The 17,431-nt window shown below is 40.5% G+C and overlaps 1 protein-coding gene across 1 annotated transcript in view; it reads left to right on the forward strand.

Moving 5' to 3' along the window:
• SLC37A3 (solute carrier family 37 member 3) overlaps positions 1 to 16,137 on the forward strand; it is an 82,988-nt gene extending 66,851 nt beyond the window's left edge. The window contains exons 14-15 of the mRNA XM_077469289.1: positions 72 to 137; positions 9,762 to 16,137. Coding sequence (XP_077325415.1) covers positions 72 to 137; positions 9,762 to 9,854 — 159 coding nt within the window. The 3' untranslated portion in view covers positions 9,855 to 16,137. The remainder of the gene's footprint in view (positions 1 to 71; positions 138 to 9,761) is intronic.
• The last annotated feature ends 1,294 nt before the right edge of the window (positions 16,138 to 17,431 follow it).

Below are 17,431 nucleotides of genomic sequence, written 5' to 3' on the forward strand. Positions count from 1 at the left end.
GTACAGACACATGAACATCATAGAATATCAGTCTTTGTGGGTCTCATGATTTACTCTGCTCTAATTTCTAGGTTTTGGTGTCGGTGATCCAGGGAGGACTGGGCTGGATGTGGGTCTTTTATTTCTTCATTCTCATGGTAAGATTGCATTTCACCCATGTTTGCGGCACAGCAGAGCTGAATGACAAGTGGATTAAAATGGCTGGAGATGTTTTGTTTTGTGTGTGCTGTACATCCTCTCATGCTGTGAGACCTTAAGGGCCAGGGACAAAAAGTACCATTCAAGACCTGACTAATCTAAACTTCAGACCTGCTACTGTCCATTCTCTAGGGCATAATTTCATTGCAACAAATCTGTTTTACTTTTACTGATCACACATTAGCACATCTTACCTTTGCTGTGGCCTCCCTAGGTGTCATGCAGTGGCCTTATACAGGAGCTGATCTCTGGAAGCTGTTACAAAATAAAGCAGGCAGAGAGCAAAGGACTGATCACCATTATTACCTGTGGTTGACCTGTTCCCTGATACTGATTTTGACTTTGTCGAGGCGGCAGTCTTGGTAAAGGCAGGGCTTTACTTCATGTTGAGCCCCCAGCAAGGAAGACGGTGAACAGCACAGAAGTGAGATCACCAAATCACCTGGGAATAGTAGTCAAAGGCAGCAGTTCCTTAGATCTCACACTGCAGATACAGATATGAGGCTGTAGGCACAGGAGTGCCTAGGTACCCTCACATAACAGGGAGTGCGCTGCTATTTTTCAGGTAGAATTTCGGATAAAATATGTTTTTCAAAGTACTGCTTGGGCACAATTAACATTTTTAGATGTTTGCCGCAACATAGCAAATCTTCAGATTGCACGTTCAGATCCATTGTAAAATCCTCTTTTTACCATGCATATAGAAATATTGGACTGACATCAAAAGTATATAAAGGTTTCATAACAACTGTTTGAAGCTTGCTAAATGCCATTACAAATGCTTCGTAAAAGCTTACTGTACCTGTAATAGCCAGCCTGTTCACACTGACAAGAAATGTGTGTGTGTGTGTGTGTGTGTGTGTGTATGTGTATATATATATATATATATATATATATATATATATATATATATATATATAGTGTGTGTTTAAAATGGAAGTATGGCCGTACTACTTTTGTGGGTTACGGGAGTGCACTTATTGATGGATTCCTGTGATTCTGATCCAGCCGACAGTGTGCTAAAGTCCACTGTTTGCTGATATCACAGAGCCAATCCAGGCTCCGCAGGGATCCAGATACCTGACTGTCAGCTGGTGCAGCCTCTCTGCTGAGTCTGAGCCAGCTGCTCCCACTCCCTGCACAGCTCAGTGCTCCAATGAGTGCTGAAAGGGCAGAGCAGAGAGCTGGTGTCTGACAGTCACCGCTCTCTGCTCAGTGAAGACCAAGAACCGAGTGATCATCAGTCACGTGACCGCTCAGGTCTCAGTCTTAAAACCAGCGGGGGATGCTGCAGCCATCTAGGTGAGCATGTTGGTTTATTTTATTCCAATCCCGCACTTCTCCTTTAAAATCGTTTATTATTTAAACATTAGTACTCCTATGACAGGTGGATCTACCAGTTTGTTGTCTATTATTATTTTGTATCATATAACTTAATAAATAAATCAGGTTGCAGTTAAAAGAAAAGATTACTGTACACAGTGCACTTCAGGCTTGGCTTTATAAAGGGGAAAGCAGTGTTTACCAGCTGTTAATGGGAGGACCTGTACAGCGATCATATGGCCCATTCCATTTCTTGTTTTTGAGCCTGTTCCAGCTGCTGCAGCGTTACATCTGATGGTGACTCCTGATAAAGGATTAAAAGAGAGTAAAACGCACATTAAAAAAAAAAACTTTCACTCCCATATCCATAAACTTTTCTAGCTGTGAATGTCATTTGGGAGATTGTGAAGTTTAGCTGGGGCACACAGTAATCTTCTATTCTTTCTTAGAACACCATTGCTATGATCTTTTTTCCTGCAGTGCACTGTGTCTTGCTTTGCCTCTGGCATATATTGCTTTACCTGAGTCCCAAGATGCCATCTGAGTGACATAAGTGCTGTCATCTCCCACATATGTCATTTGGTGTCATTAAATGATCAAAAGCGTTCATCTAGAGAAGAAAAAGGTTAACTAACATTTTCAAAGGTGTACTTTAGTCAAACTTAAAAATGTAGAGCAAACCTATATACAAGGGTGACAGCCTGCCTTGGGCTGCCTCATCTGTCTGTAGCATTTACAGGTCACTGATAAAAGTGATGCTCTGAGAACACCGATTAGGAGTATTTGATTCTACAGATAAAGGTTCCCAGCTCTGCCTTTTAAGAGTCTAACTGCACTCCCATGGGACATGGCGATATCCAGAGGTTGTCTCATTAAGTTTATATCGAGCATGTTAAAATTAGCTATTTAGTATAGAGCATCATGGCTAAAGTATATTCCATCTGTACTGCTATACAATGCTAAAAAGCAGCAACAGACAGTTAAAGTAATTTTTTTTGGTGTATTGTTGTACTTAACTCCTCTGTGCAGTTGGTTTTGCACAGAGCAGCACGGATCCTCCTTTCAGGTCCCTCTTTGCTGTTCTTGGCTCCTCCTCCTATCAAGTGACCCTCAGCCAGCAGCTTACTACAGGGGACACCCGAGCTGAGTCAGAGCTCCGTGTATCCATTCGTACACGGAGCTCTGACCTGGTGCAACACCCCCCCCCCCCCCCCCCCATCCCCGATTGGCTGACTGATTTTGATTGACAGCCGCGGGAGCCAATGGCACTGCTGCTGTGTCTCAATCAATCAGGAGGAGTCTCTGGGACAGCTAAAACACTCGTGGACATCGCTGGAGAGAGAAGGGGCTCAGGTAAGGAATTAGGGGGTGCTGGGGACACTGCTACACACAGAAGGTTGACAAATTTTCTTGGAATCTAGGAGCCAGCTAAAAAAGTTAGGAGCCAGGTCCGTGACGGCGATCTGGTCCTGTCCCTGGCCTGACATGGAGAGGAGTGAGGGGAAGATAGTGCTGCCCCCCCCCCCCCCCCCCCCCCACCTGTCTCCAAGTCATTGCCCATAGCGCTTAGAGGGACATTTTATTTATTTTATTTTTTTCAAATGACAAATTTTTTTTAAATTGCATTTTAGTGTAAATATGAGATGGGAGGTCTCTAGGACTCCAGATCTCATATATAAGAGGACCTGTCATGCTTTTTTCTATTACAAGGGATTTTTACATTTCTTGTAATAGGAATAAAAGTGACACACATTTTTTTTTTTTTTTAAAGAACAGTGAAAAAAATAAAGGTTAAAATAAGAAAAAAATTTTTTTAAACGCGCCCTGTCCCGCCAAGCTTGCGTGCAGAAGGAAAGCTTCACATGTGCGGTATCGCTACGATCAGTAGATTGAGAGCAATAATTTTAGCCCTAGACCACCTCTGTAACTCAAAACGTGCAACCTGTAGAATTTATTAAACTTTGGAGATTTTAAAGGGTAAAAGTTTGTCGCCATTCCATGAGCGGGCGCAATTTTGAAGCGTGACATGTTGGGTATCGATTTACTTGGCATAACATTATCTTTCACAATATAAAAAAAAATTGTTAAACAAAAATCTGCGAGGTGAATGGATCAATCAATTCACCCGTAGAAAAAACAGCGCATAATACTTCATAAAACAAAGAAAAAATTATATGTGATTTGTGCTAATACGAACTATGGAGAAAACATTTATATCTTCCCAAATGCAGTCATACACACTAAGTATTGTCCATGAACACTGTCCATATATCCAAATTAAGCTGAGTAATTGGGATAGTTTCAGCAAACAAGTTAAAACGAGATATCTATTTCAGTCCATCAACAGACAATAGAATTAAAGATCAAAACTGAAACAAAGTGTCCTGGTACAAATCACAGGGAGTGTATGCTGCAATCCTTCCTTAACATGATTATACTTCCACTAGTATGATGCAGTAATCCCGAATTTACTGGGGTGCAGTCTCAAGGATGAGGTGACCCCCCTTAGTAATATTCTTACCAGATATGCCTGGTTACATAGGCTCTCAGAAATTACTCCTCATCGGTTCGATCTCATCAGCTTCATAAGCGCAGGTAATACACGATCGGATGTGCTTGGTTCCACGGGATCTCAGATGTTTACTCATCGGTTGGATCTCATCCACTGCATAAGTGTCGGGTAATTCAAGATCTCCGAAAGAAGCAATTACGGGAAAACAAACATAGCGTGATACTGTCTTATAAAAATACGATTTATTTAAGTAAAAAATGTTGCACTCACACAAAATTAATTCTTTAAGGCATTGATTCATTCAGCATGCATAGTTCTTAACCACAGCCCCGGGGGAAGTAATAGCATCAACCGCTGATGGCCGTCACCACTTAGTAGCTCACGGTTAAAGCTGTGCGTCTCTTCCTCCCTCCTGTCTGTTCCTCTATGCTGCAAACATGTGCTACCACCCTGACGCGTTTCGTCGTATTGACATCATCTGAGGGTGGAGGCAATCAGTTCTGACTACTCTTTAATACGTGCGGTATTAACCCTTCGTAAGCATGTATAGATGTATAGTGATTAATCCGACTATGTTATGTACGCTGCTCTCTTTACAGGATACCTGTCAGAGGCTTTCATAAATAATGTTTTTGAAAGAACCATTTCATTATACAGAAGGTGTAGAAATTGAAATATTGAGAATTAGGTGAATTCAAAGCATAAATTAAAAAATCAAAAAATTAGATTAAAACATCAGGAGAGTCAAAAGCAAAATTACAGATAAAAACCAAAAACGATCATATTCCCCTCACACACTATACCGATATGGCCATGTCGGATTTCTGATAATATGCTAATATGCTAACGATCGCAACGATTGCAGAATCCGGCGCATATATCCCAATGACTTTTATTTCTTTAAAACAGGGAATTTCCATCCCGTTGATCTAGATGCTCTAGGTTTGGACGATCGGTTTTGGACAGTGTTCATGGACAATACTTAGTGTGTATGACTGCATTTGGGAAGATATAAATGTTTTCTCCATAGTTCGTATTAGCACAAATCACATATAATTTTTTCTTTGTTTTATGAAGTATTATGCGCTGTTTTTTCTACGGGTGAATTGATTGATCCATTCACCTCGCAGATTTTTGTTTAATATTTTCTAGTGGTTTTATTGATTTAATACCTTTTAGAACAGCTGCTCAAATTCCACAGTTCCCAGGTAGAAAGCATATTCTTTGATGCTAAGCGCCTTTCATTTGCATGGTTAACGGGCGGAGGTTATCCTAAGCAAAGGTACACAGTTGTTCATAAAAAAAAATTGGGCTAACTTTACTGTTGTCTTTTTTTTTTTAATTATTAAATAAATAAATTTTCCCCAAAAAAGTGCGCTTGTAAGTCCGCTGTGAAAATACAGTGTGACAGACAGTATTGCAACGACCACCATTTTATTCTCTAGGGTGTTAGAATAAAAAAAAAAAAAATATATATATATATATATATAATATATATTTTTTTTTTTTTTTTTTAATAATATAATGTTCAGGGGTTCTGAGTAAAGGCTCCATTAACATTGCTGGTTGTCATTCCAACGGCCACCACCAGGGGGCGCCAGACTCCAGAAGGAACCATGGGATCACAGAAGGCGATCACGCCGGGGGGGTCCACGGAGATAGGATACCCCCAGCTGTGCTGCCCCAGGTCGCTAATTCTAGTCGCAAATGCGACCTGGCGCCTGGGTTTTGTCGAGCCCTGCATTAAGATGTAAAGGAAGAAGGTTTTTTTATCTTAACCACTTCCCGACCGGCGCACGCCGTTGTACGTCAACAGAATGGCACGGGCAGGCATATTGGCGTACAGGTACGTCCAATTTTAAATGGCACCCTGCCATTACTAGTGCGCTGGCGGCGGTGCACTCGCATGCCGGTCGGGCCCCCAGTGAGTCCGGTTGCAGGTCCCGTGAACTCGATCGCCACAGGCATACCCGCAATCGTCTCACGGGGCGGCTGAACTGGGAGATGTCATTGTAAACAGCATCTCCCTGTTCTGCCTAGCAACAAGTGACGCTGATCTCTGCTCCATGTGATTGGAGCAGAGATCAGTGTTCGCTAAAAGAAAGCCCAGCCCCCCACAGTTAGTAACACACCCCTAGGAACACTTAACCCCTACACTGCCACCCACTGGTTAACCCCTTCACTGCCAGTGTCATTTACACAGGAATCACTGCATTTGTATAGCACTGGTCCCAAAAATGTCCGATTTGTCCACTATAATGTCGCAGTCACAATAAAAATCGCTGATCGCCGCCATTACTAGTAAAAAAAAAATTAATAAAAATGTCATAAAACTATCCCCTATTTTGTAAACGCTAGAGCTTTTGCGCAAACCAATCAATCGCTTATTGCTGTTTTTTTTTTGTTTTTTTTTTATTACCAAAAATATGTAGAAGAATACGTATCGGCCTAAACTGAGGGAAAAACATGTTTTATATATTTTTGGGGGGATATTTATTATAACAAAAAGTAAAAAATAATGCGTTTTTTTCAAAATTGTCGCTTTATTTTTGTTTATAGCGCAAAAAATAAAAACCGCAGGGATGATCAAATACCACCAAAGGAAAGCTCTATTTGTGGGAAAAAAAGAACGTCAATTTTGTTTGGGAGCCACGTCGCATGACCGCGCAATTGTCAGTTAAATCGACACAGTGCCGAATCTCAAAAAGTGTCTTTGGCCAGCAAAATGGTCCGGGGCTGAAGTGGTTAATGCATAGAATGCATTAAGATAAAAAAAATAAAAAATAACTTCTTCCTTTACAACTCCTTTTAAAATTAAATGCCAATTAATGTAGCTTTGTAATTGGTAATAACACTTTTTTAGATGATTTTTTATTTTTCCCTAGAATTGCAACTAGGATAACTACCTTAATTTGACTTGGTACAAGCCTCTTGGAATCCCCTATACAGCTGAGCTCAGACTGGGAGAGGGTGGGGCAGTATTAGGTGTATTGCTTGCAGAAGTGCTAACAAGGAACATGCTGCAGACATGCAGAGACAGGAGTAGAGTAACTTCAACAATCTTCTTTTCACAATATACTCAGAAGTCTTATATGAAAACATCACTGTATTCCTTCTTCATTCTTTAAATGTAAGAGAGAAAGTGTCTTCAGCCTGGCTGATCTGAGTACTGGATGGATAGAAATACAAATAATGTGGCAGTTAAAACTACTCCGTTCTGTGTCTTTCTTCTGTGTCTTTAGCCTAGATTTTATTTTTAATGTGCATTTATTATATTATGTTTTGGGAGCCTGTAAAGCATTGTACCAGCGATCAGCAGATCGCCGATGCCATGCAGGGCTCCTGCAGATCTGTCAGTGTATTGGCTTGCCCGTACCTTGTACGAGGAATTCAATACGTAACAAATTATTATGTATTTACCACACAATTTATGGTTTGAGATAGGATCACTGAGGAGGTGAGGTTACGTTTACTGAAAGGTACACAGGTAATAGCCCCACGTGCAACCTATTAGTCATTTGGAATTTTAGTACTAGTTTTGTATGCACCTTTATATATTTGATAGTTTATGGTAAGTGGCAGCTAAGGTGTAGAATTTGGGTCATTTGTAGCGCTGTGACGATACACTAGGTAAAGGGTTTGAGGGGTGTGTATCTTTAAAAAAAAAAAAAAAAAAAGACTCCATGAACTACCACAGCGCTCACAACACCATGGTAGTTTATTGAAAACTACAAGCTGACAGCTGCAAAGACCGCCAGACCATGTAATTTTACATTCACAGAGGACTGTGAATGTGTGACGCGGCCGGGTGGGCGGAGCCCCGCAAACCATGTCTTTTTTTAATTGTGGCAGCAGATGCTGGGAGAAGATCCCCAGTCTGCTGTCACAGCGGGAATCGGGCGGGGGGGGGGGGGTGCATTCATAGCATGTTACATGTTACACTCTGAATATGAGTATAACATAAACATATTATGAAAGGTGGACTTATCCTTTAAGTCCTGTGGTCACTTTGTACTAATGAACAGATTCTCCCTAGTCCTGGCTATGACCTTCTGTCTGTGGATCTGAAATATCTCATTGTACCCTACTATCCTGAAGGGGTTTGTAGTGTTTTGTTCATTTGGCACTTTCAAGCTACCTTGGGTTTTGTGTATGAGGAGCAGAATGACAGTCATATGAAGCAGCCAAGTGATATGCAGATAACTGCACCAGAAAGTAAACATTTTGAGGACAGATTGTGATCACGATATACAAAGGTTTGTTTACTGTTCCACAACATTGGGTCATGGTGTCCCTGTTAAATTGAAAGCAGACGCCTTTTAGACTAAACAGTTCAAGTAATGCAGATCCCTATCAGTGTTTGGGATTGCAGCTTGTCAGCTGTGTCTGTATGGCCTGTCTAAAGTTAATGGATAGGCTGCGCTCTCGGTGATGTCACTGGTTTTTATTGAATGGATAGGCTGCAGTGATGACACTGGTCTCTTCAGTTAGTGGATAGGCTGCCTTTTTCGGTGATGAAATTGGTCATTCTAGTCAATGGATAGGCTGTATTCTTGGTGATGTTGCTGGTCTCTGAGTGGATAGGCTACATTCACAATGATAGTACCAGACTCTCGTGAAGGATAGTCTGTATTCCCAATGATGTCTGTTGTCTCTTGTGAATGGATAGGCTGCAATTTTAGTAAAGTAAACGATCTCTAGTCAAGGATGGGCTTTATTCTCAGTGATATCATTGGTCTCTAGTAAAGGATAGGCTCTATTCCCAGTGATGTCACTGGTGAGTGGATAGGCTACTTTCTAAGTGATGTCTGAGTGGATTAGCAGAGCCTAACTCCCAAGCAGAATTGCTGGAAATGTAAAAAAATAAAATAAAAAAAAATCTCAGCTTTTTCTTCTTTTTCTGCTCCTGCCGCTATTCCAGCCTAGACCAGAATGACACGTGCTTGATCCTACAGCCTCCTAGGATACTTGCATCACATAATCCGGGAGGCTGCAGGAATGCCACACAGTAGCTCGAAGTTGGGCCCGTGGGGCGCATGCAGCCGGCTGAAGGGGACCACAATGGCAGTGCGGGACTTGCAGTATGGCACCTGAATGGTGGCTTGCAGTGAGGCAGTGCTGGATTCTCTACATGGGTATGTGTTTTGAAGAGAATGCAGCACTACAGGCAACAGGGGGAAAAACATGGGTGGGGAGAGTTGGGTACCACTGTAATTATGTCACTGGTTTCTAACTGATGGGAGGTGAGTGCTGCCGGTAGGGAAAGGAGAGGAAGAGGAGAAGCAGCCGGATCATACAGAGAGGGAAACTCCTTCTGTGACTCAGCTTGGATCTGAAAGACCGGCCGTTGTCAAAGAAAGTCCCACCTCTTGGACCAGCTCCTATGATAGACAGCATGCTGGTCCAATGCTGGGAAATCAAAGTAATGTGACGTATATCATATGAGGTGTATCTTTGACAGCGGGCAGCGTTCCAGATCCACGCTGTGTCACAGCGGGAGATCCTCTCTGTGTGATCCGGCAGGCTCTCCCCCAGATTCCTCCCCATCAGTTGTGACTGGGGGAATCCCTGGGCACTGACGGGCACTGATAAAGTTGTTGATAATTATTTATTTTTGTAAATTCTGCATAAAACAGTTAACAGTTAACAGTGTAATTTCATGAGGTATGAGGGCGTGCATCCCATTGGCAATCTTCTTACTAAAGCTTATGCCTTTCTGTCCCCGCAGACTTCACTTACCCTTCTATTCATCATTCCACTCCTGGTGCGGGAGCTGAGACCAGCCTGGAGGAACAGACGCATGTCCCGACTAGCGGGGTGACAATTACATCCGCTGACACCTGTTCACATCCACATGAGACAATCAGAACTTGCTTTGGAAGTCAAGTAAAGACCAGGGATAAGAAGGACGAGAGTTCGTTGTGGATTACGTCTGTCAGTTTTAATAATCTATATTTTTGTAAAATGTGTTGCTTCACAGACATGCTACAACAATCTGCGATTGCATTTAACTGTTATTTCTCACACTGGATTTGAAGTGTTGTGGGAAAAAACCTTTGTTTTAAAAAAAAAAAGAAGAAAATTCCAGGTTTGACCTCTTAAAATGCCCTGCAATCCACATTATTTTCTGTGCTTGGTACTCATGTTTGTACTGTGAGGTCACACCCGCCGTACAGATGGCACCTGACAATGTAAGCCAAAAAAAAAGGGATTTAAAGCGAGAGACACTACAAACAGCACTTTATCTGTTATTTGTTAAATATTCTTTCACCTGAACTGATTTGTTACTACGATGACTCGCTGTGCCTAGAAGACTTACATTTATTCAGATGCAAAGCTAACTTTTTTTTTAAAACTTGCCTATTATAAGACTTGCTTATTTTTACCCACAACCCCCTGCCCGCTTTTAATCTTCGAGCTATTTGCCATGGGGTGGTTGCCTACCCCCTTTCCAAGCTATATTCATTTTTGTATCTCTGACAAATCGAATGGATGGGATGCGTTCAAATGGATTCTCTTTCGTGCTTTTTGAAGGCCTCCGCAAGACCAGCGCAGATATCTCATCACACTGATACTTTGGATCATGATTAAAGTTTTTTGGGTAACTTTTAGGTATCTAAGTGCTATGTATCGACGTATCTAGCTGTGTTTACACTGCCAGGCCGCAGACTGTGTTCAGTGGCTCTGTAGATTACTTCTGACCCATGAAAAGGGAATTTTTTTGAACAGGTCGGTTGTGCTAAGCATCTTGGATGCTATTTTTTTATTTTTTTTCAACTGTTAAAGCTGAACTCCAGGCAAATATACAGATGTCCTACTGGATAAAGCAGGCCACATATTTAAATTAGCTGATTATGTTCTACTTACAACCCAATACCAACTTTTATTTCCTTTTTAAAATTGCTCTGACAATGGCAGCTCCAGGCAATTGTTTTAATTTTACTGGTGCTGGGAGTAAAAGTGGGGGGAGCCAAGTCCCCAACCTAGAATCCTATGTTCTAATAAAAGCAATTGTACAATAATGAGAAATGCTGTGTCAGAAAATGTAAAGAGGTAATGTTATACAGAAACCACTCACAGGGTAATAGGAACACACTGCAGCTCCTTTACGCTTGGTTCACACCTATGCAGTTTGCTTTTGATCCATTTCTGCAGTGCAATTTTGCACACGCGATTTTACCATATTTTGTGTTCTTTATGCTTTTATTTTTTATTTTTTGCCCATTTTGTTGTTGACCAGATTAAAAAAACACAAACTAGAGCAAAAACATGGTAAAAAAAAACACACTACATGCTTTTCTGCAGCTTTTCCATAGAGGTCTGTTGAACAAAATAAGCACTGTTTTGCTTTAAAAAAATAAAAAAAGCCCCTGACCCTTTCCAAAAAAGCAGCGGCTGAAAAAAGCATTGATGTGAACGTGTCCCATAGGAAAACCCTGTTAAATGAACTGTAGTGCACTTTCTGCAAAAAGCACCAAAAAACGCATAGGTGTGATCCAGGCCTATAGAGAGAATGGGGTTGATTTACTAAGACCCCTTTCACACCGAGGCGTTTTTCAGGCGCCACAGCACTAAAAATAGCGCCTGTAAAAAGCCTCCGCTGCAAACCCAGTGTGAAAGCCTGAGTGCTTTCACACGGGTGCTGCGCTGGCAGGGTGTCACAAAAAGTCCTGCCAGCAGCTTCTTTGCAGCGGTGAATACACTGCTCCTCCACATTGAAAACAATGGGGCAGCGCTGCTATGCTGCTGGCAAAGCGCTTTACTGGTGACGTCCGGGGCGGCTCAGTGTGAAAGGGGTCTAAATGTGGAAAGTGCAAAATCTGGTGCAGCTGTGCATTGCAGCCAATCCGCTTCTAAGTTCAGCTTGTTCAGTTAAGCTTTGACAAAACCTGGAAGCTGATAAGTTTCTATGCACGGGTGCACCAAATTTTGCACTCTGCAATTTTTGTAAATCAAACTCAATGTCTTTAGAATGGGCATGTCTTAAGTATACTGGTGTGAAACGTATTGCATGAGCCTATTCTCTGCATATACATGCCATCTTTTCCGCAAACTTTCTAATCACATTTGCCTTAAATATTGTGCCACCAGTGAGAATCTCGCTGACACACATAAACCTCAGAAGGGGGGCGGTGAAATTCTGCCATTACGTATACTCTTCTGCAAACTGAATTTAGATTGTGAGCCACTACATTATACTGAGCCTACATTACAGGAAACCACCTTCACATTCGTGGTTGATCACTGGCAACCAATAACTGTATGTTGCTGCTGAACTATGATTCCACCACTCAGTAGATTTTGGTTCATTTAAAAACACCATAATGTTAAATACACACAATGGTGGCTGGTGATGATTTATAGGTGCTTCATGAAATTTTGGGGGTTGCCCCACAATATCATATGTTCGGTGCCAATACGATACCGATATTTCGGCCACCTCTACTGCCAATGGCCGTTATTTTTTGCTGATATTTTGTACATTTAAAAAAAAAATAATTTACTTTATTTTACTTTTTTTTTTTTTTTTTTTTTCACTGCTATTGCTGTCACAAGGAATGTAAACCTCCCTTGTCACAGTAATAGGCATGTTAAAGGTACTCTTTATGGAGAGCTCTGGGGTCTATAAGACCCTAAATCCCTCCTGCACCTCAAAGTATTCAAAACGTCAAGATCTGCTTTTTTGAATACTTTCTTTTTTAAAACTGGCGCCTTTAAGAGGCCAGTAATCCGGGAAGTGATGATCACTTCCGGATTACTAGATCCAAGACCCGAGCTAAGCATTGGCTTTTTTCTGGTCTTTGGCCAGCCGGCAGACATGCCAACTGGTTGCTTGGGCCTCCCGATGGGATGGGAGAGCCTGGGCAAGTGGCGGAAGGGGAACATCCCCTCCCAGCTGTTTGTAATAACAGCTGAGCTACTGCTGAGCCGCATCAGTTGTTATTACAATAAAGCAGACTGTCTGCTCTAAAGAACTGGACTGGGGTGGTGCATGCAGCTGCATGCATCACCCCGGTAAAACCCCTTGAAGCAATTTTGGTAATATCGGTCAGTTTTTTGACCGATACTTCTAAAAATGTGAATATCAGCCACACCAGTAATTGGTCAATCCCTAGTGTGTGTATGTTTGTGTGTGTGTGTGTGTGTATATATATATATATATATATATACATACACCGTGGACAAAAGTTTTGAGACTGACACAAATATTAATTTTCACAAAGTCTGCTGCTTCAGTGTTTTTTTTTTTTTTAGATCTTTTTGTCAGATGTTACTATAGCATAATTACAAGCATTTCATAAGTCTCAAAGGCTTTTATTGACAATTATATTACTTAAGTTATATATTACTTAAGTTTTCATGCAAAGAGCCAATATTTGTAGTGTTGACCCTTCTTTTTCAAGACCTCAGCAACTCGCCCTGGCATGCTGTCAACCAACATCTTGGCCACATCCTGACTGATGGCAGCCCATTCTTGTATAATGAATGCTTGGAGTTTTTCAGATTTTTTATTTTTTTTATTAAGGATTGAACACAAGTTCTCAATGGGATTAAGATCTTGGGAGTTTCTTACATAGTAGGTGAGGTTGAAAAAAAAGACACAGGTCCATCAAGTCCAACCTATGTGTTTGATTATATGTCCGTATTATATTGTATATCCCTGTATGTTGTGGTCGTTCAGGTGCTTGTCTAATAGTTTCTTGAAACTCAATGCCCCCCACTGAGACCACCACCATGAACACAACATTTTGTATTTTTTCCCCAAGCTACTTGGTTATCTCTTTGGCCTTATGGCAAGGTGCTCCATCATGCTGGAAAAGGCATCGTCCATCGCCAAACTGTTCTTGGATGGTTGAGAAAAGTTGCTCTTGGAGGATGTTGTTGTACCATTCTTTATTCATGGCTGTCTTCTTAGGGAGTGAGCCTACTCCCTTGATGATGCATGTTGGAAAGGGGATTCATCAGAGAAAATTTACTTTACTCCAGTCCTTAGCAGTCCAATCCTGTACCTTTTGCAGAATATCAGTCTGTCTCCATGTTTTTCCTGGGGAGAAGTGGCCCTTCTTGACACCAGGCCATCCTCCAAAAGTCTTCTCACTGTACATGCAGATGTACTCACACCTACCTGCTGCCATTCCTGAGTAAGCTCTGCACTGGTGGTGCCCCTATCCCGCAGCTGAATCAAGTGTAGGAGACTGTCCTGGCGCTTGCTGGATTTTCTTTAGCGCCCTATAGCCGCCTTTTTTATAGGATTAAGTTAATTTTCATGGCAAAGAGGAGACATTGCAATGCTGATCACTCTTCAGAACATTCTGGAGTACATACAAATTGCCATCATAAAAACTGAGGCAGGAGACTTTGTGAAAATGTAATATTTGTGTCCTTCTCGAGACTTTTGGCCTCCCATGGCTGTAGTTGGTGTAGTTCCTCATCCCGAATAGAAGAGAATGAATACTGCATTTTTGTCATCACTAAAGGATTACATTCGTGTCTGATTTTACAGTATATTTAAAACAGAAAAGTTCTTAAAATATTTATTAAATAAGATAATAGATGACTTGGCATTATGAAATCAATAAAGGAAACTTCTTTCTATGCTAGTTGCCTGGCAGCTGTTTGTATCCAATGGCTTTACTATGTAGAGTCTGGAGCTAGTATGCAGCCAATAAAGTCAAAATTCTAATTCATTTGTGTATGTTTTAGAATCAGTTACTCTAAATTCTGAAGCCTCTTGATCATTATGACACCTTTGTATGTTCAGGAAAGGCCTGCAATAGCAGCCAGCATGGTTCTCTCGGTTCACATTTGCTTCAAATTAATTTTTATATACTAGAATAAGGATCAGTAATTGTTTTTTTTTTTTTTTTTTGATTTGGGGTTTTTTATTTTATGTGAACATTTTAATAAAGTAATATCAAAAATACATTTCTCATCAGCGCACATCATTTTGGACACCTACAAAAATGTAAATGTTATTGGGAGGATGTTTTAATAAGGGGCCTCTTTCATTATGCGGTACATATAATGTAGCCTGATCTTCCCATGTCAGGAAATAAGTGTGTGCGCATTGAGTAAATACATCATGTATAAAACATTATACTGCAAGGTTCTAGGTCTCCTCAGAAAAAAGAGTTTGAAAAATAATCCTTTTCTTCCGCATTAAATGAGAAGAGTTTAGTAATCTGTCTTTATTTTAGCCCTTGTAATCTACACAGCAGGGCTGAGAGAGGGAAGAATAAGCATCTGCTAATCTGGCTCTACGGCATTGCACAAGTGTTGTCATCTTAACACTGGTAGCTTACTGACCAATAGAAAGCACCTTGAGGCCTTATCGGTTTGCTGCTGCCCTCTCATTGTCCAGTCACAGGACAGGAAACAGTGGAGAAAAAGCTGTATGCCTAAAGTGCAATGGAGAAAAGTGAGGTCACTATATGGAATTGGTCTTGGCTGTGCAGCACAGAAGAGAGGAATCAGAAAAATGACTGAATTGAAAGAATTAGTTTATATGTATTTCAGCTATGCATTTTGCCGTTCACCTGGAGCTCAGCTTTAATAAAACAATATAGAAATGGGTGCTGTACTTACAGATTATGTGCATATTCTTTTTCATGATTTAATTACTTGAATTTTTATGCATCAAAAAGGTAACGAATAGCAGCACACCTAGAGATGAATCAAAGCAAGCAAACATTTTTGTGTATGGGATAATTGGTGAAATGGAAATTGAAATACTGTATGCCATATGAAAAAAGGTATACAAGAACACTACAGAATGAGCAACGCCGTTGAATAAATGACCAGAATCGATACCTCTAGTAGTTTATGTATTAATGTATTGGTTCTCCATTGACAGCTGTGTATCCGTTTTTGTCACTGCCGACTCTGGGCAGAATCACATGTTCTCTTGTATATTTGTAAAGGAAATTTGTTTGTTTTTTTTACCAAACTTTTATATTGCATTCACTCAAATTGTAAACCATGAAATGTAAAGGGATATGGCTTTAGGTTCATTTTAAAGCATTCATGTCATGGATTTTTGTTTTTACTTAAGGGGAACGAGGTCTTCTTTTTGGACCACATATTAAAGTATTCTGTTAAGCAAAGTATTGCCAGTGTTGTGATTTCTATACGGTTTGGAAAAATTGCAGAATAGTCTTTGTATTTTTTTTTTTTTTTTTTTGTGTATGCAGAATAATGTACTACTATAGAGTTTCACTGTTGGAGATTTCCCCTTGCTGCCTATCCCTTTTTATCAGTGATTTTCAGGAGAAAAGATTGCAACCACCTCAAAACCGGGCCAATTCTGACATTTCTCATACATGTGGGGGAAAAAACAAATCAGTTTTTTTTTTTTTTTCTTGCTAGAATATTACCTAGAACCCCCAAACATTATATATTTTGATAATGTATTATTATGTATATTATATAAGTAGAGACCCTAGAGAATATAATGGTGGTAGTTGCAATTTGTTTACAGGATTTGTGCACAGCGGTTTATCAAATGCAAATTTTCATGAAAATATACACAGAATGAAGACAGACTATGGGACATCAAATTGTTCATAGGCAAATCTTTTAAAGCATTTACAGGTTACCAGTTTAGAGTTACACAGGTTCTGATGCTAGAATTATTGCTTTCGCTCTGACATTTGTGGCAATACCTCACATGAGAGCACTATTTATATATGTGTGCACATTCACATTTGTGTGTGAGCATTGGTGGGGGGGGAGATTATCTTCATCCGACTTCTGGTGCGACTTCTATTCAAACAATGGGCTCCCATTGGGAACCAATGATTTTGAATAGAGATGGAGAAGCCAGGCTGAAAGCTAGCGCGGCTAAACGTGCATTGACCCCAATGCAAAACTTGAAAAGAAATCGTGTTTTTAACGCTGCTTTTTTCCTGGTGCTGGTACTAGCTTTGCAGCTCGTTTTTTAAAACGTCCATGGGCATGAGGCCCAAAGATTTACTGCTGCTCAGGGGCTCTGGGCTTCAACAAAATGATAGCCTCCAACAAGAAGAAACAGAATAATGCTGGAGCCAGTTTACAGCACAAACAAATAGTAGAATTAGTAGAATAATGTGGAATCTGTTTCTTGCTAAAGAGTGTTATTTTTTATCAAGTTTTTATGGTTAAAGTTCCGCATTAAGCTGCCCATACACTAGTAGATTTTCAAACAAACATCCGTACCAAAATTCTTAGTACGTTTGATGAATATGATTCAAAAGTACTTCAAAAAACATTTGCCACTTCAACATTCGATTTTGGAGTGAATAGACTTTCCCGATCGAAAACCACATTCACTGTTTGAAATGTATTGGAGAAAACTGTTCTTGTCATTGCAAAAACAAATGTTGATTTGACTTGACTAAGAAATGGAAACTTAAATTAAAA

The sequence above is a fragment of the Lithobates pipiens genome, unplaced genomic scaffold (genome assembly GCF_037356315.1).
Source record: "Lithobates pipiens isolate NorthernLeopardFrog02 unplaced genomic scaffold, aLitPip1_a1.2 Scaffold_8, whole genome shotgun sequence".
Classification (NCBI taxonomy): domain Eukaryota; kingdom Metazoa; phylum Chordata; class Amphibia; order Anura; family Ranidae; genus Lithobates; species Lithobates pipiens.